The 26,451-nt window shown below is 38.3% G+C and overlaps 1 protein-coding gene across 2 annotated transcripts in view; it reads right to left on the bottom strand.

Annotated features, from left to right (window-relative positions):
- ptprja (protein tyrosine phosphatase receptor type Ja) overlaps nucleotides 1–26,451 on the bottom strand; it is a 51,427-nt gene that overhangs the window by 10,728 nt on the left and 14,248 nt on the right. Inside the window, exons 2-24 of one of the 2 annotated variants that reach the window (XM_059335069.1) lie at nucleotides 21,776–21,797; nucleotides 21,024–21,224; nucleotides 19,833–20,093; nucleotides 19,276–19,536; nucleotides 18,052–18,312; nucleotides 16,230–16,490; nucleotides 14,980–15,240; nucleotides 13,158–13,418; nucleotides 11,908–12,168; nucleotides 10,112–10,372; nucleotides 9,599–9,856; nucleotides 9,183–9,443; nucleotides 8,339–8,599; nucleotides 7,879–8,151; nucleotides 6,774–7,037; nucleotides 6,328–6,591; nucleotides 5,229–5,489; nucleotides 4,877–5,131; nucleotides 3,697–3,960; nucleotides 3,210–3,476; nucleotides 2,851–3,117; nucleotides 416–685; nucleotides 62–325 (exon numbers count right to left, since the gene is read on the bottom strand). In XM_059335069.1, coding sequence (XP_059191052.1) covers nucleotides 62–325; nucleotides 416–685; nucleotides 2,851–3,117; nucleotides 3,210–3,476; nucleotides 3,697–3,960; nucleotides 4,877–5,131; nucleotides 5,229–5,489; nucleotides 6,328–6,591; nucleotides 6,774–7,037; nucleotides 7,879–8,151; nucleotides 8,339–8,599; nucleotides 9,183–9,443; nucleotides 9,599–9,856; nucleotides 10,112–10,372; nucleotides 11,908–12,168; nucleotides 13,158–13,418; nucleotides 14,980–15,240; nucleotides 16,230–16,490; nucleotides 18,052–18,312; nucleotides 19,276–19,536; nucleotides 19,833–20,093; nucleotides 21,024–21,224; nucleotides 21,776–21,797 — 5,740 coding nt within the window. The remainder of the gene's footprint in view (nucleotides 1–61; nucleotides 326–415; nucleotides 686–2,850; nucleotides 3,118–3,209; nucleotides 3,477–3,696; nucleotides 3,961–4,876; nucleotides 5,132–5,228; nucleotides 5,490–6,327; nucleotides 6,592–6,773; nucleotides 7,038–7,878; nucleotides 8,152–8,338; nucleotides 8,600–9,182; nucleotides 9,444–9,598; nucleotides 9,857–10,111; nucleotides 10,373–11,907; nucleotides 12,169–13,157; nucleotides 13,419–14,979; nucleotides 15,241–16,229; nucleotides 16,491–18,051; nucleotides 18,313–19,275; nucleotides 19,537–19,832; nucleotides 20,094–21,023; nucleotides 21,225–21,775; nucleotides 21,798–26,451) is intronic. The other variant, XM_059335070.1, reaches the window with a different exon arrangement.

Here is a 26,451-nt window from a genome sequence, read left to right on the forward strand (position 1 = left end):
AAAAACGATTGAAAGATAATATGATTGCATAATGAAAATAATCAAACTGTCATGAACGTACTTGTGCATTTTAAAATCGTTACTGGATACCCTTCGGTTCCATCAGAGGTCTCTGTGGTGACATATATTTTATAGCTGCTGCCAGGATCCAGGTTTTCAATAGTAAAATTATTTGTTTTGATGATTTGAACACTAATGGATCCCTGTGATCGTTGCCAGGTCAGATTGTAGCGATAGCTTTCCTTGTACTCGTTAGGATTGTCCCACTTCACTGTGATGTTCTCCTCGTTTGTAGAAGCCGTAAGAGAATTCACGTGGAACGGTCCTGATTGTTTGAAAGAGATTTGAGTGATGAATGTTATATTTGACAGTAAAGGTGAAATACATTGCTTGAGTACAGAAATAAAGTCCTTACTTGTAGTGACCATGTTGAACTGAACTGTCTCACTCTGAAAACCCATCACACCCACTGTTGCTACAGAAATGTTGTAGGGAGTCCCAGAAGACAGGGAGGAAAACAAATGTGTATTGTTGTTGGTCAAAGAGTTGTTTTCCTTTTGGGTTGATCTGATCGTCAAGGTGTATCGGAAATCTGCTCCAAACATCAGAGGTGCTTTCTTCCAACAGATGTCAATGGACCTGTTTGTCTTTGACAGGACTTTAATCTGCCCGGGAGGGTTAGGGACTGGAAGGATGGAAATGTAAGATTTAGTAGAGTAATCAAAATATTGCTTCACATGTCCTCACTTCCACTTCACTATTGTATAATTATCACGTTGCAGAATTACAAAATAGAGATAAGGGAAATTATTGATGAGTTAGTATATTGATGCCTTTGATTTCTGGGATAAACTTTGTTATCATGGTGCGATAAAGTAGTTGTGAGCAGACCCTGTTTGTGTCCTAAAGGAAACTCTAGAATGTTATATGTGAGAGTCAGGTGATGGTTGCTGAGGAGGAACTTTACTTATTCATGAAAGGACCACACACATTATTCTGTTTACAACATCCATGTTTTGTACCGTAGAATTGACTTCAACTGATGAAATATTACGATGTATCGACATATAGCCATAGGATTTCTTTGCGAATCAACAATATTTCACTTAATTGAAAATGAAAATTGTCAAAACAAGTTTTCCCCCCAATGCCGAAAGAGTTGGGATGCTGTGAAATACAAAATGCAATGATTTGCAAATCCTTTACAACCAACATTCAATTGAATACAGTATAAAGACAAGGAATTTAATGCTCATACTGGGGACATTATTTTGCACTCATTTGAATACGTTCTGTTTTTAATTACATTTTTTACAGTGTCCCTGTTCTTTTGGAAACTGTTTCCCTGTGTCATTTGTCAAAGAGGTGACTATTATCATGTCACTGTGCATCGTGTGTGTGTGTGTGTGTGTGTGTGTGTGTGTGTGTATGAGGGGCATTTTATGCCAGCACACTATACTAAAACGCGTGTACAGCGCCTATGCGATGACATCAAACGTCTAACGTGCGCGTGTAAATTCCATTCACTTTCAATGGACAGACAGGCGTCACGCAGGCGTCACGCAGGCGTCACGCAGGCGTCACGCAGACGCTGTACACGCGTTGTTGCACATACGCCTACGTGACGGCTGCGTGATGGGTGAACTACGCCTCAAATACGTGACATGAAGACCCGCGTGACTGTTAAGTACAATTCTACATAGGCGTACAGACACGCGTATTGCGAGTACACCAGATAACATGGGTGACGTTCACCCGTTCACAATATGATTCCATCGGACCTTATATCTACACTGTTTAACCAAATTCGGCACTTATGCTCAGATCCATTATGTTTTACAGACATTCGTAGTTAACTAATGAGGTAAAACATTTTGTTTAAGCTGTTACGTTAAGTTTATCTGGTACGTACGAGATAGTCTTTCTCTTCATCTATAAGTTGTGCTTTCTTATAAACAATACCATATGAAGCTGAGACTCTGTGTAACAGCTTAACTGTTATAGGCGTACACGCGTTACACACACACACAGGCGTCCGCTACGTTCGCTGGTGGCACTTTTCACCCGTCACCCATGTTATCTGGTGTACTCGCAATACGCGTGTCTGTACGCCTATGTAGAATTGTACTTAACAGTCACGCGGGTCTTCATGTCACGTATTTGAGGCGTAGTTCACCCATCACGCAGCCGTCACGTAGGCGTATGTGCAACAACGCGTGTACAGCGTCTGCGTGACGCCTGCGTGACGCCTGTCTGTCCATTGAAAGTGAATGGAATTTACACGCGCACGTTAGACGTTTGATGTCATCGCATAGGCGCTGTACACGCGTTTTAGTATAGTGTGCTGGCATAAAATGCCCCTCATACTGATAGTGTGTGTGTGTGTATGTGTGTGTGTGTGTGTGTGTGTGTGTGTGTGTATAGAAAAAGGCAAACAAAATTTCTGTTGAGAATTCGAAATGTCAGAAAAGCTTCAAAGTTAAGTCAATTTAATGCAACTATTGGTTGCCCTGATGATCCAAATAAGGCCGAACTAAACCGTATTCTTTAGAAAACTGAATATGAATCCACTAAAATCTAGACTTGTGGCAAAAAATTTGGTGATACGATATGTATCATGATCTGCAAGGCAAAGCGATAAATTGCTTTCTTTTAAACCTTAGTAAACTGTTGTAGTATAAACAACACACCACCATGCACATAAAAAAGTGAGTAAATAAAAAGGTCTATTCATTTTTTGCACGAAAAATCACCACAGGGTTTAATAAAGTATATCAAACCATAATTCTACAACACTCAGTGTATCAATATTTCCTGACACCCATACTAAAAAAACAAATATATACTCACATGTTGCATTAGTAAAGAATTCAGATGATGCATTGAAGGGTCCACTAAAGGTGATCACCATAGCAGAGTACTGCATTCCAGCTGACAGGGTGTGAAACCAATGGGAGGTGTGGGTAGAGTTCAGCTCCACTAGTGTGTCGTATTGCGGTGAGGAACTATTTAGATAAACCTTATAACACTCCACCTCCCCAGGAGGTTTGGCCCATGACACCAGTACTGAATTATTGGAGCCTTGGCTGGAGATACTGGGTTGCACTGCCTCGGGCTCTGTGAATGTGCAGATGAGAAGGGATCAAAGCTGATCAGCCACTTTGACAATTTAAAAATACAGAAACAGAAATGACAGGTAAGGATCTTACTCGTATATGGATAGGTGCAATTTGCTTCCCCTTCGATGCCATCCGCTGCCCTGACAAATACACAGAAGGTGCATTGAGTCCCAGGGGTGAGCTCTGAGATCACTGCCGCGTCCGCGGAGAGCGGGAGGGTTTTGTTTTGGGAAACACAACCTGAAGTATTAACCTCATATGTGTATTCAGGCTTGTATTCCAGTGGTGGTGCCCAAGTGAGATTTACAGCTGTTGTGTTTACAGTTTCAGCTTTTATCGATCCAATACTGTACGGACCTACAAAGAGAGCAGAAAGTATTCCTTATGAATCGATGTAAAGCATGTCATCTGTTCACTCCTTAGTAACTAACATTAAAGGAATAAACCAAACTTGTTTAATTTAAATTATTAAATAAAATGCAGAATTTAATTTTTGTTTTCACATTTTTTTAGGTTAATTTAGCAACTTTCCTATGTGTATAAATAATATTTTGGATAAGATATATACTGTACATACGTGTAAAGTAGGACCTGGTCACAGGAGCTGCCTCAGTGCCATCTGCTGTCTGTGTGGTGACAGTGAAGCTGTAGTTGCTCCCAGAGAGAAGTCCAGTGATTGTGTCGCGTGTGTCCAAGACTACTTTAGTTTCAAATAATGATGAGCCGTTGGTGGTCTGCACCACATATTTATAGGTGGCCTTGCTCTCTGGCTGTTCCCACTCCAAGGTCACTGCGTTTGTGGTGATGTCCGTGTGCCTCAGATTGATTACACTATATGGTCCTGAGGGAATGAGACAGATGAGATACAGTGGATATGCAGCACAGGTTCAAGTTTTCATGTGTCAGATTTGGGCAAAATAGCCCAAAATGTTGTTCACCTCAAAGGCATGAGGGGTTAACCCTTAATAGGGCACTCATTGAAATACTTGCAAATTCCAAATTTCAACCCTAGAGAATATTGGAGGATATTACATACAGCAAGAACATACAAACATACAAAAAATAATATTTTGAGAAAAAAGTTGACGAGATTCAAGTGGCAAATCTACGAGAAAAAAAGTCGCAGATTTTTGAGATTTAAAGTGGTGAATCTGGGAGAAAAACGTTGCTTTTCTCCCACAAATCTGCGACTTTTTTCGCACAGATTTGCCACTTTAAATCTCTTAAATCTTCAATTTTTTTCTCGAAATATTACCTGAAGTTACCAAATATAGTTCTTTGCCTGATAAAGGGTTAACAGTTTTTACAAATAAGTATTTGGAAGTCATTATGCTGAAGTAATTATATGCTCAATATGTCACTTGGTGCTTTGTTAAATCTGTCAGATTGTTTGCATACAAAAGTGTAATAAAGATTAAAGTAGTTTAGAGTTTTAAAAAAAATACAAATATTGTATTAACTTCTCTGAATGTTTAGTATATCACTATATCACAGTGATAATAATATTATTTAAATGTTGTTATTTGTTTACTGGAAAACCTTAATTTTTTAAAAAGTTCTTATTATTAATACTACAACTACCACTACTACTACTACTACTACTAGTAGTAGTAGTAGTAGTAGTAATAATAATAATAATAATAATAAAAAGCTTATACCTGTAAACATAAAAAAAAAGAACAGAAACCCACTCAAAATAACTCAACAAAAAAAAAGTTATAACCCTGTGTGGTGGAGTGTTTGTTAATCACACTCACTGGTGTAGTTTTCTGCTGTCACTGCACTGCTCTCATAGTCCCTTACGCCAACAGTAACAACAGAGATATTGTAGGGGCTTCCAGACTGGAGGTTGTCCAGCAGGAACCAGCTGTTTCCAGTCAGAACGGATCCGTTAGAGGTGGACACGCTGAAGTTGTACTGATTATGGCCCATGCCCTCTGGGACGGACCAGGTGAAGGTGATGCTTGTCACAGTCTGAGACTGCACCATGATGGGGCCAGGAGGGTTGGGAACTGAACAGGAGAAGGAATACTGTTTCGTTAGTGCTCAATTCAAACGCTACATCATGTAGTATGTCGGTTTATAAGTCACACTGTCGATGTAACTCACAAGTTGCATTGCAAACAGTTGAGTTGATCTCATAACATCCACTCTGGGTGACCACTACGGCGCAGTAATTCACTCCTGGTATCAGGCCTGGAAAATTGTACTCAGTTGTACTATTGCCGAGCGCTGTGCTGCTTCCTACCAACTGCGTGTCTCTGTACAGCCGGACGGTGTAGGAGTCCACCTGCCCAACTGCTGGTGTCCAGCTCACTGTCATGTTAGTTGTGGTTCCTATGGCTGTAATGTCAGAAACTGCTTCAGGAACTGTAAAAAGAAAAAAAAAGGGAAAAAAAGACGATTTTTCTGTAATTACTTTAAGAAAATCCTTAGTTTTAGCTCTACCTGACCACTTCAAATCAACTTGAAGAAATACACACGAGTTAGGTCAAAATACTAACATGTATTCTATAAACACAGTCGCACAAAAAGTGTGAATTCAAAATTTTTTACCTTTTCCATGAAATGATTGTGATTATATTGACAGATAAAGTGTATATCTTCAAAACGTATCATAATGAAAATGAAACCACAATTAACAGGAGGATTGTGTCTGAAAACTAAATTATTCCAACTTTATGAGCAACCGTGTACAATCATAAAATAAGATAAGTCTGACCAAAGTTAGATTTAAGAGAATTAAATTCATGTGACAACGCAGAAAAGTAAAAAAAAAAACACTTTTTAAACTTGTAATATTCCCACTTTTTAAAAAACTGTGCAGTAACTTCCCACGCAAGTTATTCTCAAAGGGACACTCCACATCCAGCTCAGTTTAAAGGAGGCAGCTATACCATGATTTGAATTGATGAAGAAATAATAGGATCAACATTCATCCATTTCATCAATTCATTTACTTTTACTTTTTTTTGTTTTCATTGACTAAATTTGGACCAGTTTTTACACAGTCAATTAATATATAGAAACAAGTCAGCAAAATCAAACAGTGGGACATCAACTTAGTTAATTAATTAATGATTCTTGATATTCCTTTGCAACGATTGCAACTGTGTTAGTAAAGTAATCTCTTCAGGCTGCGACAATATCTTACACATACATATATATATACAAAAAAAAACACATTTCAGAGGCTTTGCAGACGTACGTGTGTAATTTGATGTTGTTTCCACTTCGGATTTGACCCCTGCTACAACTGTAAACACTTTAAAAGTGTACAGTTTTCCAGGGGTGAGATGGCAAAATGTAAAAGCCTCGGCCTCAGTTGTATCATCAACAACCACCATGCCGTCCTGGAGCGCTTTCACCAGGTAGGAGTAGGAAGGCTTGTGATCACTTTGCCTCTGCCACATCAGCCGGATGACCGTTGTGTTCACAAACTCCACTCTGAGGTTGGTTACAGCTTTGGGCACTGCAGCAAATACAGCAGAGAGTTATGTAAGACCAAAGCTTGGCTTAATCTCCTCTGTGTGGAGTTTGCATGTTCTCCACAAGTCAGCGTGGGTTTTCAGTGGAGACTGAAAATTGCTTGTAGGTGTGAATGTGAGTGTGAATGGTCTTTCAGATAATGAATGAATAAATAGAAGGCCTTACTTGTGTAACTGAATGTCTGTTCCATCGTGGATTCACTTTCTGCTGCTGCTATCGTACTGACGTTGATATTGTATCTAGTTCCTGGCTCCAGGCCTGTTACATCAGTGCTGTTACTGCTGATATTTACGTTATTCACTTCTCCTGCAGTACTGTAGTAAACCAAGTATCTGTAATAACTCTGGGCTCCCTGTGGGTAGGACCATTCCACTGTTACTGAGGTGGTGGATTTAGGGCTGGCCACAAGGTTCAACACAGGGTTGGGCACTAGAAAAACGACAAAACAAGGGAAATTGTTGATAAAAAAGTTTTTAAACAAGAAGAGAATAAAAATTTTTGTTACTAATGAACGATTTATAATAATAAAACCAATGGGTTGCTATCTGAAAAGTGAAGCAAACATGCATTCTTAGTAATGGCCTGCAGGGGGCAACTCCACTGCTTGCAAAAAGAAGTCAGATTGTATAGAAGTCTTTGGCAAAATTAGCCTACTTCTCACTTTATTTATTACCTCATTAAACATTCTCATAATGAGTTTATGGTCTCAATCCCTAGTTAAACATGAGGTTCATCTTGTAAATTATGTTCCCATTTAGAGTTTATGCTTTAGGGCATAGCTATCTTGCGATTGACAAGTCTCTACCGTGGCAACCTGTTGATCAGGATATAGCTAGTTTTACGTCATGAAACCAGCAGTTTATGACATTTAAATAGCCATGAAATTGTTTCTGGGTGTTGAACTTTGACTCTTTTGCAATGTTTTCTTATTTTATGTTAGTTAACGTTTTGTCACCTAAAAGTACGTAGTCGCAAAATATGTTTTTCACTAGCCACAATTAGCATACCAATTAAAATCACATTTAATGTGAATAATGGATGCTAGCATTAGCTGATAACTTCACCTGTTCCTCCCCAGCTCTTCCATCTAATCTAAATATAGTGACTTCACACTTGATGCTTCAAAACCACAGTCCACAAACCAATGAGTAATGTCTTTATGGCTATGTTCACTTCTTTTATACAGTCCATTGTATAATACAATATGAATTAAACTAGTCCAAGCATAGAGACACTTCTATGACCTTTCGTCTCTCACTGACATACTTACGGGTGAAGGCAGAATCACGAACGACTGTGCTGGTTAAATTTTCGGGTCCAACTGTTTGTACAGTAATATTGTAGGAAGTTCCAGACAGAAGCGGGGACAGCTCTGCGCTATTGACAACAGCACTTTTATTTTGTACTTCGCCACCCTCGGGCTGGTAGCTGATATGGTAGCTGATGTTCGGAGCGCGTTGCATCAAAGCAGGAGGCGCCCACGTTAGATAGAGTGAAGAGTTTGTCCTCTGACTGATGGTGATGGAACCAGGAGGTGTGGGGACTAATAGGTAGGAATTAAAGGTTAACACATTATTAATTGTGCTTTTCTTCATTATTCATGTCTAATGGTTAAAACCCATTTTAATAATCTTGATTCACTTGCAAAATGAAATTGGAAGTATAACTCTTATATCGGGCTGGACAAGATCTGATTATTAATCAGTAACAGAAGAATGTGTTAAACTTACCAGTGGCAAATGAAGACTTATCAGACATCGCATTGAAGGTTCCAGCTACAGAGGTCACTTTGATGAAAAAGACTCTCCCAGGCAATAAACCAGTAAAGAGGAAAGTGGTGTGTGTTGTTGTGTTGGCATACATATGTCGATGATCATAATCTGAGATGTTCACCACGTAGTGATCAACCCTTCCTCGAGGCAGAGTCCAGTTGATCTCCAGGGAATCAGTTCCACGTGTGACAATATTAATGTCCTCAGGCTTTTCAGGCTCTGTACAATAAATAAATATAATATAATAAATGCACATTCACGATGTATTATATTTTGAAATGTGTAATGGAAAAAAAGACACACATTTACTATAAATGTCTTTCAATCAATGAAAAACATAAAATGTGATCAATCTATATTAGTTTTCCATATGCCTCACTTCACAACCATATACTAGACTTACATATATTATAAACAACCAAATGTTTTAAATGGCACAAACCTAAAACATAAAATTACATAAAAATGCATTGCTTTCAAAATTGAGAAGCTTAATAGATTATCAAAATACTGGCCAATTAGATTTCTGTTTCTGTAATCAACTCATTAACTAGGTAGTTATTGCAGCTCCACATTCATCATAGTTATTTGTTAATAGTGCTGTTTTATTTGCCTTTCATGAACACGATTTCCCACTGACCCAATGCAGTTATGGCTTGAATATCGCAACTACATTTTATTTTAAGTTCCCCTGAATAACATTTATAGATACAGTAGTATTTAAACAATCAATAAATTGTTTATTATATACTATAATGTAGTTGTTAGAAAAAAAAGTGCAAATGTGTCTACTTGGACCTACTTGTGAAGGTACTTCTTGGGGTTCCTTCTCCTTCATTTGAGGGATCTACAGCAACAGCTGCCACTGTAATGTTGTACTGGGTTCCAGGTGTTAAATTGTTGATGCTAAAAAAGGTTTCAATTGTGGTGTTTTTAAATGTTTGTCCTTCTTCAGTCCACTGAACCGTGTACCCGGTAGCACTGCCCTCTGGTTCAGTCCAGCTCAGAGACACAGATGATGTTGTGATTCCAGTGAAGGAGAGATTCCTGACAACATCAGGTTCTGTGTATGAAAGGAAAATAAAAGATGAGGGGAATATATACAATGTATTCCAATGGGAAAGCCAGGGACAAAACAGGGAAAACTCTGAATTACTTTTTTACAATTGTGCATTTTTAATGAACAGATGTTCAATACAGAAAGTGTTCTTATCTTACTTGTGACTGCAGTGGTTGTTTTAGCTTGTCCTTCTGTCTGACTGTCTCCAGCAATGGCAGTGACTGTGATTGTGTAGCTAGTGCCAGGGATCAGGTGGGATAGCACAGCAAAGGTATCGTTTGTGCTTTCATTCATCAGCATTCCATTGTTATGCCACTCCACTCTGTACCTGAACACCTCACCAGGAGGTGCGGTCCAGTTCAGAGAGATGGAGGAGGTGTTAGTGGACACATCAAGTTCCCCAATTTGACCAGGTTCTAAAGTGGAGAGGAGAAGAGAGGAGAGGAGAGGAGAGGAGAGGAGAGGAGAGGAGAACATCAGAATAAAAAAGTTAACAAAATAGACGTCATAAAAGAAAAGCAAACCCTTAATGCCCCAGTCAGGGTTTGCACCATCAACAACTACTGGTTCAGAGACAGAATCCAGATCCAGTACATACACCTATGCATAAGTTAAATATCACTACAGTCTTCCCTGTGAGGTGTCTTCAGCAAATTTTAAATCTTACTTACTTGTGTACCGAGAAACAGCTGAACTCTGTCCTCCAGTAGTTTCATCACCTGCCACTGCAGTAACAGTTATATTATACTGGACCCCAGCAGTCAGGTCAGTAATGTTTATATATGTCACAGTCACACTTTCACTCCTGATAGTTGTTCCATCAGTCCACTGTACTCTATAGGAAGAGCTGTTTCCCTCTGGTTTCATCCACATCAGAGATATAGAGGAGGTTGTGACTCCAGTGACACTGAGGTTTTGAACCTGGTTTGGCGCTGTGAGTGCAGGATAAATACAGGATGAGGGGAAAAAGCACTTGACACTTGAGCGTGTTTCATGAGAAGGGAGCACAGCTGCACCTCCAAAAACCGAGATTCGTTAAAAAGAGAGCAAACAAAATGACATATTTTTGTTGGCCAACCCGGAAGTAGCATTGCCATGTTCTCTGCTGAGAATTTGCCTATGGGATTTTTAATTGGATTTAATTGGACACACATTTCGGATACTTAGGCATTTTGTTCAGCAGGATAATCTTCACAAATGAACCACTTTTATGAAGTTTGAAGCGTTAATGTAACCACCAGAAGTAAAAAGCTAACATAGTGCTATCCAGAACTACAGCACGGGGCATGACTTGAACGCCACAGCTGTTATGCTTCAGACGATCTCGGACAATGCTAACCAGCTGTTTTGACAAGCTAGCGAAACTGTAGCCTAACAAATTGTTTATTAGCATAATCTACAATCTACAAGAGTTTGCAAGAGCACTGGAAATCATCACTAGAGGCTGTGAGGCGGACTAGTGAGAGAGTTGCTGTTCGTGTCCGGTTTGAAGACGTTTAATGTCCCCGACAACCACTGTAGTCTCATTTAGCTACTGGTTAGCAACCGCCTATTTAAGGACACGTAAAAACTTCACAATTCACAAGTGGGGGGATTTATTAATGTATTTTATGTAATACAACAAAACACAAACACCTCTAAAGCTTGTCCACAGATCTTATTTCAGGCATCTAACCAAAAACCAAGTCAAAACCCTCATTGAGTTTGAGAGGTGTGACCCCATCGCACTAAAATGCTAAATTACTTCAGGGTTTAAGAACTTATTCCTGTGGCGCCCTATAGAGTCGACTTATTATTCTACACCTGGACTGTCTTTATGCTGAACTCTTTCAACCACATTCAATTCTTACTTACTTGTGTACCGAGAAACAGCTGAACTCTGTCCTCCAGTACTTTCATCACCTGCCACTGCAGTAACAGTTATATTATACTGGACCCCAGCAGTCAGGTCAGTAATGTTTATATATGTCACAGTCACACTTTCATTCCTGATAGTTGTTCCATCAGTCCACTGTACTCTATAGGAAGAGCTGTTTCCCTCTGGTTTCATCCACATCAGAGATATAGAGGAGGTTGTGACTCCAGTGACACTGAGGTTTTTGACTATATTTGGCTCTGTGAGTGAAATGTGTTACATGGGAAAACAGAAATCATTTAATTGTAAAAAAAAAAAAGAAAAAAGTTTTCCTGAAGTCAGAGGTCTAATAGTGTCTGCACGACCAGAGCCATGTTGCTCCAGCAGCACAATCCAGCTGCTTCCTTGCAGCTGGAAGTTAATCTTACTAAACAATCTACTTCACAGGTGAGCTCTGTTATCATCACCATGGTCCAGTACAACAACAGCATCACTGTAGCTGATCCTCAAACCAGCAGTCAACAACTTCTCCATTGAGAGGACTCCTTATTCTACACCTGGACTGTCTTTATGCTGAACTCAGACTTTCAACAACATTCAATTCTTACTTACTTGTGTACCGAGAAACAGCTGAACTCTGTCCTTCAGTCCTTTCATCACCTGCCACTGCAGTAACAGTTATATTATACTGGACCCCAGCAGTCAGGTCAGTAATGTTTATATATGTCACAGTCACACTTTCATTCCTGATAGTTGTTCCATCAGTCCACTGTACTCTATAGGAAGAGCTGTTTCCCTCTGGTTTCATCCACATCAGAGATATAGAGGAGGTTGTGACTCCAGTGACACTGAGGTTTTGAACCTGGTTTGGCGCTGTGAGTGCAGGATAAATACAAGATGAGGGGAAAAAGGAGCCAATAGAAAATAATGATGATTCTGGTAAGTACAAAAGCAACACTTGAGCGTGTTTCATGAGAAGGGAGCACAGCTGCCCCTCCAAAAACCGAGATTCATTAAAAAGAGAGCAAACAAAATGACATATTTTTGTTGGCCAACCCGGAAGTAGCATTGCCATGTTCTCTGCTGAGAATTTGCCTATGGGATTTTTTAATTGGATTTTGGATCATCGAAGAAAATAAACAGTGTGGCAAACACAGATTTCGGATACTTAGGCATTTTGTTCAGCAGGATAATCTTCACAAATGAACCACTTTTACAAAGTTTGAAGCGTTAATGTAGCCACCAGCAGTAAAAAGCTAACATAGTGCTATCCAGAACTACAGCACGGGGCATGACTTGAACGCCACAGCTGTTATGCTTCAGACGATTTCCGACAAGCTAACCAGCTGTTTTGACAAGCTAGCGAAACTGTAGCCTAACAAATTGTTGATTAGCATAATCTACAATCTACAAGAGTTTGCAAGAGCACTGGAAATCATCACTAGAGGCTGTGAGGCGGACTAGTGAGAGAGTTGCTGTTCGTGTCCGGTGTGAAGACGTTTAATGTCCCCGACAACCACTGTAGTCTCATTTAGCTACTGGTTAGCAACCGCCTATTTAAGGACACATAAAAACTTCACAATTCACAAGTGGGGGGATTTACTAATGTATTTTATGTAATACAACAAAACACGAACATCTCTAAAGCTTGTCCACAGATCTTATTTCAGGCATCTAACCAAAAACCAAGTCAAAACCCTCATTGAGTTTGAGAGGTGTGACCCCATCGCACTAAAATGCTAAATTACTTCAGGGTTTAAGAACTTATTCCTGTGGCGCCCTATAGAGTCGACTTATTATTCTACACCTGGACTGTCTTTATGCTGAACTCAGATTTTCAACCACATTCAATTCTTACTTACTTGTGTACCGAGAAACAGCTGAACTCTGTCCTTCAGTCCTTTCATCACCTGCCACTGCAGTAACAGTTATATTATACTGGACCCCAGCAGTCAGGTCAGTAATGTTTATATATGTCACAGTCACACTTTCATTCCTGATAGTTGTTCCATCAGTCCACTGTACTCTATAGGAAGAGCTGTTTCCCTCTGGTTTCATCCACATCAGAGATATAGAGGAGGTTGTGACTCCAGTGACACTGAGGTTTTGAACCTGGTTTGGCGCTGTGAGTGCAGGATAAATACAAGATGAGGGGGAAAAGGAGCCAATAGAAAATAATGATGATTCTGGTAAGTACAAAAGCAACACTTGAGCGTGTTTCATGAGAAGGGAGCACAGCTGCCCCTCCAAAAACCGAGATTCATTAAAAAGAGAGCAAACAAAATGACATATTTTTGTTGGCCAACCCGGAAGTAGCATTGCCATGTTCTCTGCTGAGAATTTGCCTATGGGATTTTTTAATTGAATTTTTGATCATCGAAGAAAATAAACAGTGTGGCAAACACACACTTCGGATACTTAGGCATTTTGTTCAGCAGGATAATCTTCACAAATGAACCACTTTTACAAAGTTTGAAGCGTTAATGTAGCCACCAGCAGTAAAAAGCTAACATAGTGCTATCCAGAACTACAGCACGGGGCATGACTTGAACGCCACAGCTGTTATGCTTCAGACGATTTCCGACAAGCTAACCAGCTGTTTTGACAAGCTAGCGAAACTGTAGCCTAACAAATTGTTTATTAGCATAATCTACAATCTACAAGAGTTTGCAAGAGCACTGGAAATCATCACTAGAGGCTGTGAGGCGGACTAGTGAGAGAGTTGCTGTTCGTGTCCGGTGTGAGGAAGTTTAATGTCCCCGACAACCACTGTAGTCTCATTTAGCTACTGGTTAGCAACCGCCTATTTAAGGACACGTAAAAACTTCACAATTCACAAGTGGGGGGATTTACTAATGTATTTTATGTAATACAACAAAACACGAACATCTCTAAAACTTGTCCACTGATCTTATTTCAGGCATCTAACCAAAACCCTCATTGAGTTTGAGAGGTTAGACCCCATGGCGCTAAAATGCTAAATTATGTCAGGGTTTAGAGTCGACTTATTATTCTACACCTGGACTGTCTTTATGCTGAACTCAGATTTTCAACCACATTCAATTCTTACTTACTTGTGTACCGAGAAACAGCTGAACTCTGTCCTCCAGTACTTTCATCACCCGCCACTGTAGTTACAGTTATATTATACTGGACCCCAGCAGTCAGGTCAGTAATGTCTATATATGTCACAGTCACACTTTCACTCCTGATAGTTGTTCCATCAGTCCACTGTACTCTATAGGAAGAGCTGTTTCCCTCTGGTTTCATCCACATCAGAGATATAGAGGAGGTTGTGACTCCAGTTACACTGAGGTTTTTGACTATGTTTGGCTCTGTGAGTGAAATGTGTTACATGGGAAAACAGAAATCATTTAATTGTGAAAAAAAAGAAAAAAGTTTTCCTGAAGTCAGGGGTCTAATAGTGTCTGCACGACCAGAGCCATGTTGCTCCAGCAGCACAATCCAGCTGCTTCCTTGCAGCTGGAAGTTAATCTTACTAAACAATCTACTTCACAGGTGAGCTCTGTTATCATCACCATGGTCCAGTACAACAACAGCATCACTGTAGCTGATCCTCAAACCAGCAGTCAACAACTTCTCCATTGAGAGGACTCCTTATTCTACACCTGGACTGTCTTTATGCTGAACTCAGACTTTCAACAACATTCAATTCTTACTTACTTGTGTACCGAGAAACAGCTGAACTCTGTCCTTCAGTCCTTTCATCACCTGCCACTGCAGTAACAGTTATATTATACTGGACCCCAGCAGTCAGGTCAGTAATGTTTATATATGTCACAGTCACACTTTCATTCCTGATAGTTGTTCCATCAGTCCACTGTACTCTATAGGAAGAGCTGTTTCCCTCTGGTTTCATCCACATCAGAGATATAGAGGAGGTTGTGACTCCAGTGACACTGAGGTTTTGAACCTGGTTTGGCGCTGTGAGTGCAGGATAAATACAAGATGAGGGGAAAAAGGAGCCAATAGAAAATAATGATGATTCTGGTAAGTACAAAAGCAACACTTGAGCGTGTTTCATGAGAAGGGAGCACAGCTGCCCCTCCAAAAACCGAGATTCATTAAAAAGAGAGCAAACAAAATGACATATTTTTGTTGGCCAACCCGGAAGTAGCATTGCCATGTTCTCTGCTGAGAATTTGCCTATGGGATTTTTTAATTGGATTTTGGATCATCGAAGAAAATAAACAGTGTGGCAAACACAGATTTCGGATACTTAGGCATTTTGTTCAGCAGGATAATCTTCACAAATGAACCACTTTTACAAAGTTTGAAGCGTTAATGTAGCCACCAGCAGTAAAAAGCTAACATAGTGCTATCCAGAACTACAGCACGGGGCATGACTTGAACGCCACAGCTGTTATGCTTCAGACGATTTCCGACAAGCTAACCAGCTGTTTTGACAAGCTAGCGAAACTGTAGCCTAACAAATTGTTGATTAGCATAATCTACAATCTACAAGAGTTTGCAAGAGCACTGGAAATCATCACTAGAGGCTGTGAGGCGGACTAGTGAGAGAGTTGCTGTTCGTGTCCGGTGTGAAGACGTTTAATGTCCCCGACAACCACTGTAGTCTCATTTAGCTACTGGTTAGCAACCGCCTATTTAAGGACACATAAAAACTTCACAATTCACAAGTGGGGGGATTTACTAATGTATTTTATGTAATACAACAAAACACGAACATCTCTAAAGCTTGTCCACAGATCTTATTTCAGGCATCTAACCAAAAACCAAGTCAAAACCCTCATTGAGTTTGAGAGGTGTGACCCCATCGCACTAAAATGCTAAATTACTTCAGGGTTTAAGAACTTATTCCTGTGGCGCCCTATAGAGTCGACTTATTATTCTACACCTGGACTGTCTTTATGCTGAACTCAGATTTTCAACCACATTCAATTCTTACTTACTTGTGTACCGAGAAACAGCTGAACTCTGTCCTTCAGTCCTTTCATCACCTGCCACTGCAGTAACAGTTATATTATACTGGACCCCAGCAGTCAGGTCAGTAATGTTTATATATGTCACAGTCACACTTTCATTCCTGATAGTTGTTCCATCAGTCCACTGTACTCTATAGGAAGAGCTGTTTCCCTCTGGTTTCATCCACATCAGAGATATAGAGGAGGTTGTGACTCCAGTGACATTGAGGTTTTGAACCTGGTTTGGCGCTGTGAGTGCAGGATAAATACAAGATGAGGGGAAAAAGGAGCCAATAGAAAATAATGATGATTCTGGTAAGTACAAAAGCAACACTTGAGCGTGTTTCATGAGAAGGGAGCACAGCTGTCCCTCCAAAAACCGAGATTCATTAAAAAGAGAGCAAACAAAATGACATATTTTTGTTGGCCAACCCGGAAGTATCATTGCCATGTTCTCTGCTGAGAATTTGCCTATGGGATTTTTTAATTGGATTTTGGATCATCGAAGAAAATAAACAGTGTGGCAAACACAGATTTCGGATACTTAGGCATTTTGTTCAGCAGGATAATCTTCACAAATGAACCACTTTTACAAAGTTTGAAGCGTTAATGTAGCCACCAGCAGTAAAAAGCTAACATAGTGCTATCCAGAACTACAGCACGGGGCATGACTTGAACGCCACAGCTGTTATGCTTCAGACGATTTCCGACAAGCTAACCAGCTGTTTTGACAAGCTAGCGAAACTGTAGCCTAACAAATTGTTTATTAGCATAATCTACAATCTACAAGAGTTTGCAAGAGCACTGGAAATCATCACTAGAGGCTGTGAGGCGGACTAGTGAGAGAGTTGCTGTTCGTGTCCGGTGTGAGGAAGTTTAATGTCCCCGACAACCACTGTAGTCTCATTTAGCTACTGGTTAGCAACCGCCTATTTAAGGACACGTAAAAACTTCACAATTCACAAGTGGGGGGATTTACTAATGTATTTTATGTAATACAACAAAACACGAACATCTCTAAAACTTGTCCACTGATCTTATTTCAGGCATCTAACCAAAACCCTCATTGAGTTTGAGAGGTTAGACCCCATGGCGCTAAAATGCTAAATTATGTCAGGGTTTAGAGTCGACTTATTATTCTACACCTGGACTGTCTTTATGCTGAACTCAGATTTTCAACCACATTCAATTCTTACTTACTTGTGTACCGAGAAACAGCTGAACTCTGTCCTCCAGTACTTTCATCACCCGCCACTGCAGTTACAGTTATATTATACTGGACCCCAGCAGTCAGGTCAGTAATGTCTATATATGTCACAGTCACACTTTCACTCCTGATAGTTGTTCCATCAGTCCACTGTACTCTATAGGAAGAGCTGTTTCCCTCTGGTTTCATCCACATCAGAGATATAGAGGAGGTTGTGACTCCAGTGACACTGAGGTTTTTGACTATGTTTGGCTCTGTGAGTGAAATGTGTTACATGGGAAAACAGAAATCATTTAATTGTGAAAAAAAAGAAAAAAGTTTTCCTGAAGTCAGGGGTCTAATAGTGTCTGCACGACCAGAGCCATGTTGCTCCAGCAGCACAATCCAGCTGCTTCCTTGCAGCTGGAAGTTAATCTTACTAAACAATCTACTTCACAGGTGAGCACTGTTATCATCACCATGGTCCAGTACAACAACAGCATCACTGTAGCTGATCCTCAAACCAGCAGTCAACAACTTCTCCATTGAGAGGACTCCTTATTCTACACCTGGACTGTCTTTATGCTGAACTCAGACTTTCAACAACATTCAATTCTTACTTACTTGTGTACCGAGAAACAGCTGAACTCTGTCCTTCAGTCCTTTCATCACCTGCCACTGCAGTAACAGTTATATTATACTGGACCCCAGCAGTCAGGTCAGTAATGTTTATATATGTCACAGTCACACTTTCATTCCTGATAGTTGTTCCATCAGTCCACTGTACTCTATAGGAAGAGCTGTTTCCCTCTGGTTTCATCCACATCAGAGATATAGAGGAGGTTGTGACTCCAGTGACACTGAGGTTTTGAACCTGGTTTGGCGCTGTGAGTGCAGGATAAATACAAGATGAGGGGAAAAAGGAGCCAATAGAAAATAATGATGATTCTGGTAAGTACAAAAGCAACACTTGAGCGTGTTTCATGAGAAGGGAGCACAGCTGCCCCTCCAAAAACCGAGATTCATTAAAAAGAGAGCAAACAAAATGACATATTTTTGTTGGCCAACCCGGAAGTAGCATTGCCATGTTCTCTGCTGAGAATTTGCCTATGGGATTTTTTAATTGGATTTTGGATCATCGAAGAAAATAAACAGTGTGGCAAACACAGATTTCGGATACTTAGGCATTTTGTTCAGCAGGATAATCTTCACAAATGAACCACTTTTACAAAGTTTGAAGCGTTAATGTAGCCACCAGCAGTAAAAAGCTAACATAGTGCTATCCAGAACTACAGCACGGGGCATGACTTGAACGCCACAGCTGTTATGCTTCAGACGATTTCCGACAAGCTAACCAGCTGTTTTGACAAGCTAGCGAAACTGTAGCCTAACAAATTGTTGATTAGCATAATCTACAATCTACAAGAGTTTGCAAGAGCACTGGAAATCATCACTAGAGGCTGTGAGGCGGACTAGTGAGAGAGTTGCTGTTCGTGTCCGGTGTGAAGACGTTTAATGTCCCCGACAACCACTGTAGTCTCATTTAGCTACTGGTTAGCAACCGCCTATTTAAGGACACGTAAAAACTTCACAATTCACAAATGGGGGGATTTACTAATGTATTTTATGTAATACAACAAAACACGAACATCTCTAAAACTTGTCCACTGATCTTATTTCAGGCATCTAACCAAAAACCAAGTCAAAACCCTCATTGAGTTTGAGAGGTTAGACCCCATCGCACTAAAATGCTAAATTATGTCAGGGTATAGAGTCGACTTATTATTCTACACCTGGACTGTCTTTATGCTGATCTCAGATTTCCAACCACATTCAATTCTTACTTACTTGTGTACCGAGAAACAGCTGAACTCTGTCCTTCAGTCCTTTCATCACCTGCCACTGCAGTAACAGTTATATTATACTGGACCCCAGCAGTCAGGTCAGTAATGTTTATATATGTCACAGTCACACTTTCATTCCTGATAGTTGTTCCATCAGTCCACTGTACTCTATAGGAAGAGCTGTTTCCCTCTGGTTTCATCCACATCAGAGATATAGAGGAGATTGTGACTCCAGTGACACTGAGGTTTTGAACCTGGTTTGGCGCTGTGAGTGCAGGATAAATACAGGATGAGGGGAAAAAGGAGCCAATAGAAAATAATGATGATTCTGGCAACTAAAAAGCTACATACATCACATAACTGCAATGTAGAATAAAACATTTTATTACTTGTGACTGCAGTGGTTGTTTTAGCTTCTCCTTCTGTCTGACTGTCTCCAGCAATGGATATTGATATAGATATTGTGATTTCAGTAAAAGTACAGTATTACATTAAGTTAGACATTATACATTTTAACCACCATCTTTTGACACAAGCCAACAATTAAACACATGTACTTACTTGTGTATTGAGAAACAGTGACTTTTTCTCCCTCAGTAGAGCGATCATCAGCCACCGCACTGACACTCATGCTGTAATTGACCCCAGGAGTCAGGCCAGTTATCGTTTTAGATGTTCCAGTCACATTGTCAGTACAATTTATGTTTCCACAAGTCCACTCTACTATGTAAGAGGAGCTGTTTCCCTCTGGTTTCGTCCAGGTCAGAGTTAGAGAGGATGTTGTGACTCCAGTGAAATCGGGGCTTTGGACTACATTTGGCTCTGTGAGTACAGGATAAATACAGGATGAGTGGAAAAAAATGCAGAGCCAACAGAAATTAATAATGATTCTGTCAAGTACAAAAGCATCATTTGAGCGAGAAGTTAGTGAGGAACTCATATTTCCTGTTTTCATCACTCATCATTAGCGTAAAACAGTTTTAATTTCTTTTTCTTTCTTTTTTTTTTATATTTCTGAGGTATATTCATACTGACTGAAATCTGTTTGCTCAATCTGCACCAATGCTATAAGTATTATACTTCATTAACCCTTTATCAGGCAAAGAACTATATTTGGTAACTTCAGGTAATATTTCGAGAAAAAAGTTGCAAATTTACTAGATTAAAGTAGCAAATCTACAAGAAAAAAAGTTGCAGATTTAAGAGATTTAAAGTGGCAAATCTGTGCGAAAAAAGTCGCAGATTTACGAGGAAAAAGTGGGAAAAAAGCAACTTTTTTCTCCCAGATTCACCACTTTAAATCTCATAAATCTACGTGTTTTTTCTCGTAGATTTGCCACTTTAATCTCATAAACTTTTTTCTCAAAATATTATTTTCATATTTATTTATTTTTTACACATTCTGTATGCTGTATGTAATATCCTCCAATATTCTCTAGGGTTGAAATTTGGAATTTGCAAGTATTTCAATGAGTGCCCTATTAAGGGTTAAAGTGGTGAATCTGGGAGAAAAAAGTTGCTTTTTTCCCACTTTTCCTCGTAAATCTTTTTTCGCACAGATTTGCCACTTTAAATCTCTTAAATCTGCAACTTTTTTTCTTGTAAATTTGCCACTTTAATCTAGTAAATTTGCAACTTTTTTCTGGAAATATTATCTGAAGTTACCAAATATAGTTCTTTGCCTGATAAAGGGTTAAGGTATTGCTACAGACATGATTTATATAATTGATTCAACAAAGTAAATAAACTTACTGGTTGTGGCTTCTTTGCAGCAGTTCAAACATTGAAAGAAGATTTGATAGACTGCTCCAGGAGTCAAACCAGTTAATGATCCACTTCCAGAGATGTTGTCCCCAATGGTGAGGTTGCAGTTTGCAGGTTGATTCACCTGGACTGTTGTTGTTGTTGTCGTTGTGATTAAGGATCCTGTTTCATCGCTTCCACATGTATTACCTAAGAGAGAGACGGCAGAGAGAAGAGAAACAAGACAATAAAAAATGATTTATTGTATTCACATTCACATTTATTTTTTTGGTAATCATTTTGTGGCATCATCAAAGTATCGTAATGTTTATTAACTTTATATTATTCCATGAGTTATCCCTATTTAATGTAAACTAATATTATTTAGCTGTACATTTTTTCAGTATATTTTTCATATTGTATTTCTTTGTTTTTACTTGATGGTATCTATTGATTAGTTAGTTTTTCTGTTAATTTTGTGTGCTTTGGTATAATAGATTGTTTTTGTTGTACTTTTTGAAATTATGCTTGCTTTGTTTCTTTTTTCTTTCGTTGTTTCTGTCCTTTAGTTAATAAGTTAGATAAGCCTGTGGCCTTCTGATCTCTTTTGACAAATGTCTTATTATTCATTATCTCGATTTTATTCATTTTTATTTTATGATAAAAATAAAATAAGAAATGAAAGTTTTTATAAGCTACATTTCTACACAGATATTGACAGGAGTCAATATTTAATGCAAAATACAGTACTGTGTACTTACTGGTACATTCTGCTTGGGAGCTCTGTGGAGAGAGAAACACAAAGTAAATAATCTTGCACCAGCAGAGGTCAGCATTGAGTTTAAAACCGCTTCAAGGCATCAACTAGAAGCCCAAAGCACCATATGCAAAACTGTTTACACATTCCATGATAAAAAAAAAAAAGCCTCATACTCAAAGAAAAAGAAAAACATGGTCCGTCATTTACACTTATAGTACCAAGAGTAATACACAATAATTCGGCATCAGCTAAAGAGAGACTTTCTGACAGCTTCATATAGTCTAATCTTTCTTTCTTCATATACAGTCATGGAAAAAAGATATTAGACCGCCTTGTTTTCTTCATTTTCTTGTTCATTTTAATGCCTGGTACAATAAAGGTACATTTGTTTGGACAAATATAATGATAACAACAGAAATAGCTCATAAGAGTGTAATTTAAGAGCTGATATCTAGCCATTTTCCATGGTTTTCTAGATAATGATTTCGGTTATTATAAAAAAACAACAACATGGAATTGGCTAGATATCAGCTCTTAAATTTAACACTTAAGAGCCATTTTTGTGTTATCATTATATTTGTCCAAACAAATGTACCTTTAGTTGTACCAGGCATTAAAATGAACAAGAAGAAATGGTCTAATATTTTTTACCATGACATATTCTTGATCTGATGCATCCTGATGCAAAGACTATCGTCAGAGACACTTTCTTTCAGTGATGCAAATTAACATACAAAAGCTCAGTATTATGGGTTAAAGTCCCATTGTAACTGATCACAAGATCATGTTTGTGTGTCAGTTTGTACAAACAAGAAAGTAGATCCTGGTAATACCTGACCATTGGTAATCATTGTGTGGCCTCAGGTAATGACAAATTTGGGGAACATGTTGACAATGCTGTTCTTCCTCCTTCCTGTGAATATCACGTCTTTTATGAACATTAAACTATAATTAAGTACTGACATCAAACAATAACTTCACTCACACATGTGGACACATAACTTCGGTAACGCTTTATAATAAGGTCCTTAATAACCATTAATTAACAAGTAATAAGGCATTGTTCTCTCTTTAGATCCGGTAGTTGCAAAAAGCATAGTTAACTTATAGTTAACTTATAATAGCTGAGCTATAAAGTATATTTTAATATCAATAAGCAAACAAAATAAGATTAATAAAGGCATGGCAAAGACATAATGGGTGGGTCATGGGTGTTTGTAATGCCATTATTAACACTTATATAAGATTATGAAAACACAATAATGTTAATAAGCATCTTGTAAGGACTTACAAGGGCCTTATTACTTGTTAATTAATGGTTATTACAAGGACCTTAATTTAAAGCGTTACCATAACTTCTTGTCTCTATAACTCCATCTTTGTCCTGGTGTTTAAACACTCAGCTATGATTCCACATTACTTATTAGCCAAAACTTTTTCAGCCCTGAGTGACTCGCTGACTTGTTTCAGTCTGTTTACCACACAGCTAAACATTAAACACATGGCATCATTGCACAAACCTGCAAGATTCCCTCCAACACAAAGATAACCTACAAGGTTAATCATTAACTCCTGATAATGACCGAATAGACTTGCAGCAGACCTGCATTACACAAGATCTAATCAACTTTACTAATCTATGTTACTTACGTCAATGTCAATATACACATGTAACATTCAGGAAAATCCTTCACTTTCTGTTGAAACGGTTTTAAAGATGTTGATTCAACTGTATGAATTGTTTGAATGAACTGTGTTGTACAGCAAAAAAAAAATTTGTATCAATTCATAATAGAAACAAAACTTTCTATTAAAACAACAGCACCGCAAACTACAGCCTCAAAAAACAACCACTAAGTTAAATTTAATTCAAATAGTAAAAGTGAGGTGGCAGTTAAAGGATGTTTTCATCATTGATTAATCTGTCAATAATTCTTTTCAAATAATCAACTTATTATTTCCTCAATTAAAATGTCAGAAAATTGTGAAAAATGCCACATAGTATTATCTAAAAATCCAAAGATACCTCTTCAAATGTCTGTTTTTCTATATTAATATTCCAAACCCCAATGATATTATATTTACAATGTTATAAAAGAGTGAAAAATGACAAATTATAACATTAGAGAAGATGAAATATTTCGCATTTTGCTCTTATTATGACTATTAAGGTAGTAAGGTAGGATTAATAACAAGGCCATTATGTTAGACTACATTAAGTAATAATAATAATAATAACAATAATACATTGTAATCTTGCACCTCTTCAAATGTCTGTTGTTCTATATTAATATTCCAAACCCCAATGATATTATATTTACAATGTTATAAAAGAGTGAAAAATGGCAAATTATAACATTAGATAAGATTAAATATTTGGCATTTTGCTCTTATTATGACTATTAAGGTAGTAAGGTAGGATTAATAACAAGGCCATTATGTTAGACTACATTAAGTAATAATAATAATAATAATAATAATAATAATAATAATACATTGTAATCTTGCACAACATGCTTTGGCAATATTGAACTCATGCTAATAAAAGCAACTTTCAATTAGAAATGTAATATTTAATAGAACAGAATGGAATAGAATAGAACAGAATAGAACAGGTCTAACAACTTAAAATAACCAGGAAACCGAGAAAGAAAAGGTCCATTCTGCATCAAATGTTGCCCCTTTCACCTAGCTGTCCCTGGGGACTGCTGTCCTCTCCTTAATTTCTCTTTTTCTATTCTCAACAGTGACCCTTCCCTTCCTTCCACTCCTCTGGGACTCTATTCTTCTGTCTGAAGTAGAGCGGTGCCACACAGCGGTGCACAAGGAGTTCAAGGGTTCAGTACGCTTTGAAGATCTGGTGAGGGCTGTTTACATACTGTATGAGTCAGTATAATAGAATATTCTGTCAGGAGACTTCTTCATCAGTGCAAGTACAGTATGACATACATGTAAATGAAATATAATTCGTATTGCGTGTTCAAGTCTTCTACTTCAAACATTAACACACTAACCATTACGTCAAATTATCAGGCAGTGTTAAAAAAAATACTGTCACTCTGGGTGGATTTTATACAATAACGGGAGGAACAGGTGGTATGAGGAAGTATATGTGCGTAACTTTATACTTCTGCTGTTTGTGCATGGTGTTAGTGTGGCTGAGCTTCACACTAACGCCCTGTCAGAGAAAGTGTAAATGGGTAAACGGAACATTTCTCACTATCTGTAATTTAGTGACTTTCCCATCATACTCATTGGATTCAATTAAGAATAAACTAGTAATATAATAATATATCTCTAATGGTATAACACTTTTCCAAACAAAGTTATAAAGTGCTTGAAAAGGGGAAAAAAACACAAAAAGCTATCATAGATAATTAAAGAATATTATTATAGTAGTATATACTATATATAAGAGTATTACAGTTACCGCTGTTTGAGTGGCCTATCTGGCTTACTTTATGTAGTTTTCCTTGTATGTGGCATTTAGAAACAACACATTTTTCCAGTTTTCCTATCTTCTTTTACTTTATCTTCCAGCATTAAAATGTACTGTTTAATTAGATTCAGTTAAAATCTGTATTGTTTTTGGTTTATTTAAGTTATAATCAAGGTGCTGACCAAAAAAACTGGCGCTGATTCTGATTCTAAAATGCAATAAGTTAGTGTTTAAAGTTGGATCACACAGTCTTTTTCTATTAATCACCAGTTACTAACACAATAACAGATGCTTGGACCTTTGAACCTTTAAGCCAACACGGATGAGAAGTCCTTAAAGTGATGCTTTAAACAGCTAAATTCTTGTGACAACTGGATAAACTGTCTGCTATTAAAGAGCATGTGATAGGATCAAAAGCTGCAAAAAGACAGCCACTAGTAGTGCGTTGTGGTGAGATGGTGCTGTTTCCGAGGTCAAGAACCAACTCTAAACCTCAACAACAAATGCATTTATTGTTTGGTAGGTGTATATTTAGTAAGCTCTATTTAAAAGCAGTTTGTGTGGTGAAAGGCATTTTAATTTAGTGGTACATAAACTGCGTAAACACATTACAACTAGACTAAGTTTGAGGTTAAGAGCAGCTGCTGCTGGCTCCAAATGACAAACTTAACCTCCTCAAGCTCCACAAGAACATGATGAAGGTCACATACCAGTGTGCAAAAAGCCAAGAATGAAAATCTCCTGTTTTAACACAAATATTCATGTTAAATGGACCTATGATTTATGATTCTAAAATGTTCTATTTCCTTTGGCTCTCTTCCTAAGTATCACTTATTTTCCTCCTGACTAAATAAACAAAACAACGTCTCAAGCCATTACGCCTTGGCACTGAGTCAGAGAGCAGAAATAACCCAGGCTCAAAGTCCCATTTGGGAAAAACTGCCCTAGAAATACCGAAGTTCAAATAATGGACGTCATTTATTCTTTTATGCATCTTCTGGGACTCAACTCCACCCATGTGTACATCCCCCGCCCTGCTCTGCTGAGTCTGTCTCTTAACTCAGGACCTCATAGGATCACTTGCTGTTTTAGGCCACTCATTATGGTGTTAAATATGTACAGTCATGGAAAAAAATTATGAGACCGTTGTTTTCTTAAATTTCTTGTTAATTTTAATGCCTGGTACAACTAAAGGTACATTTGTTTGGCCAATTATAATGATATCAACAAAAATATCT

This window comes from Centropristis striata, chromosome 6 (assembly GCF_030273125.1).
Source record: "Centropristis striata isolate RG_2023a ecotype Rhode Island chromosome 6, C.striata_1.0, whole genome shotgun sequence".
Taxonomy (NCBI): domain Eukaryota; kingdom Metazoa; phylum Chordata; class Actinopteri; order Perciformes; family Serranidae; genus Centropristis; species Centropristis striata.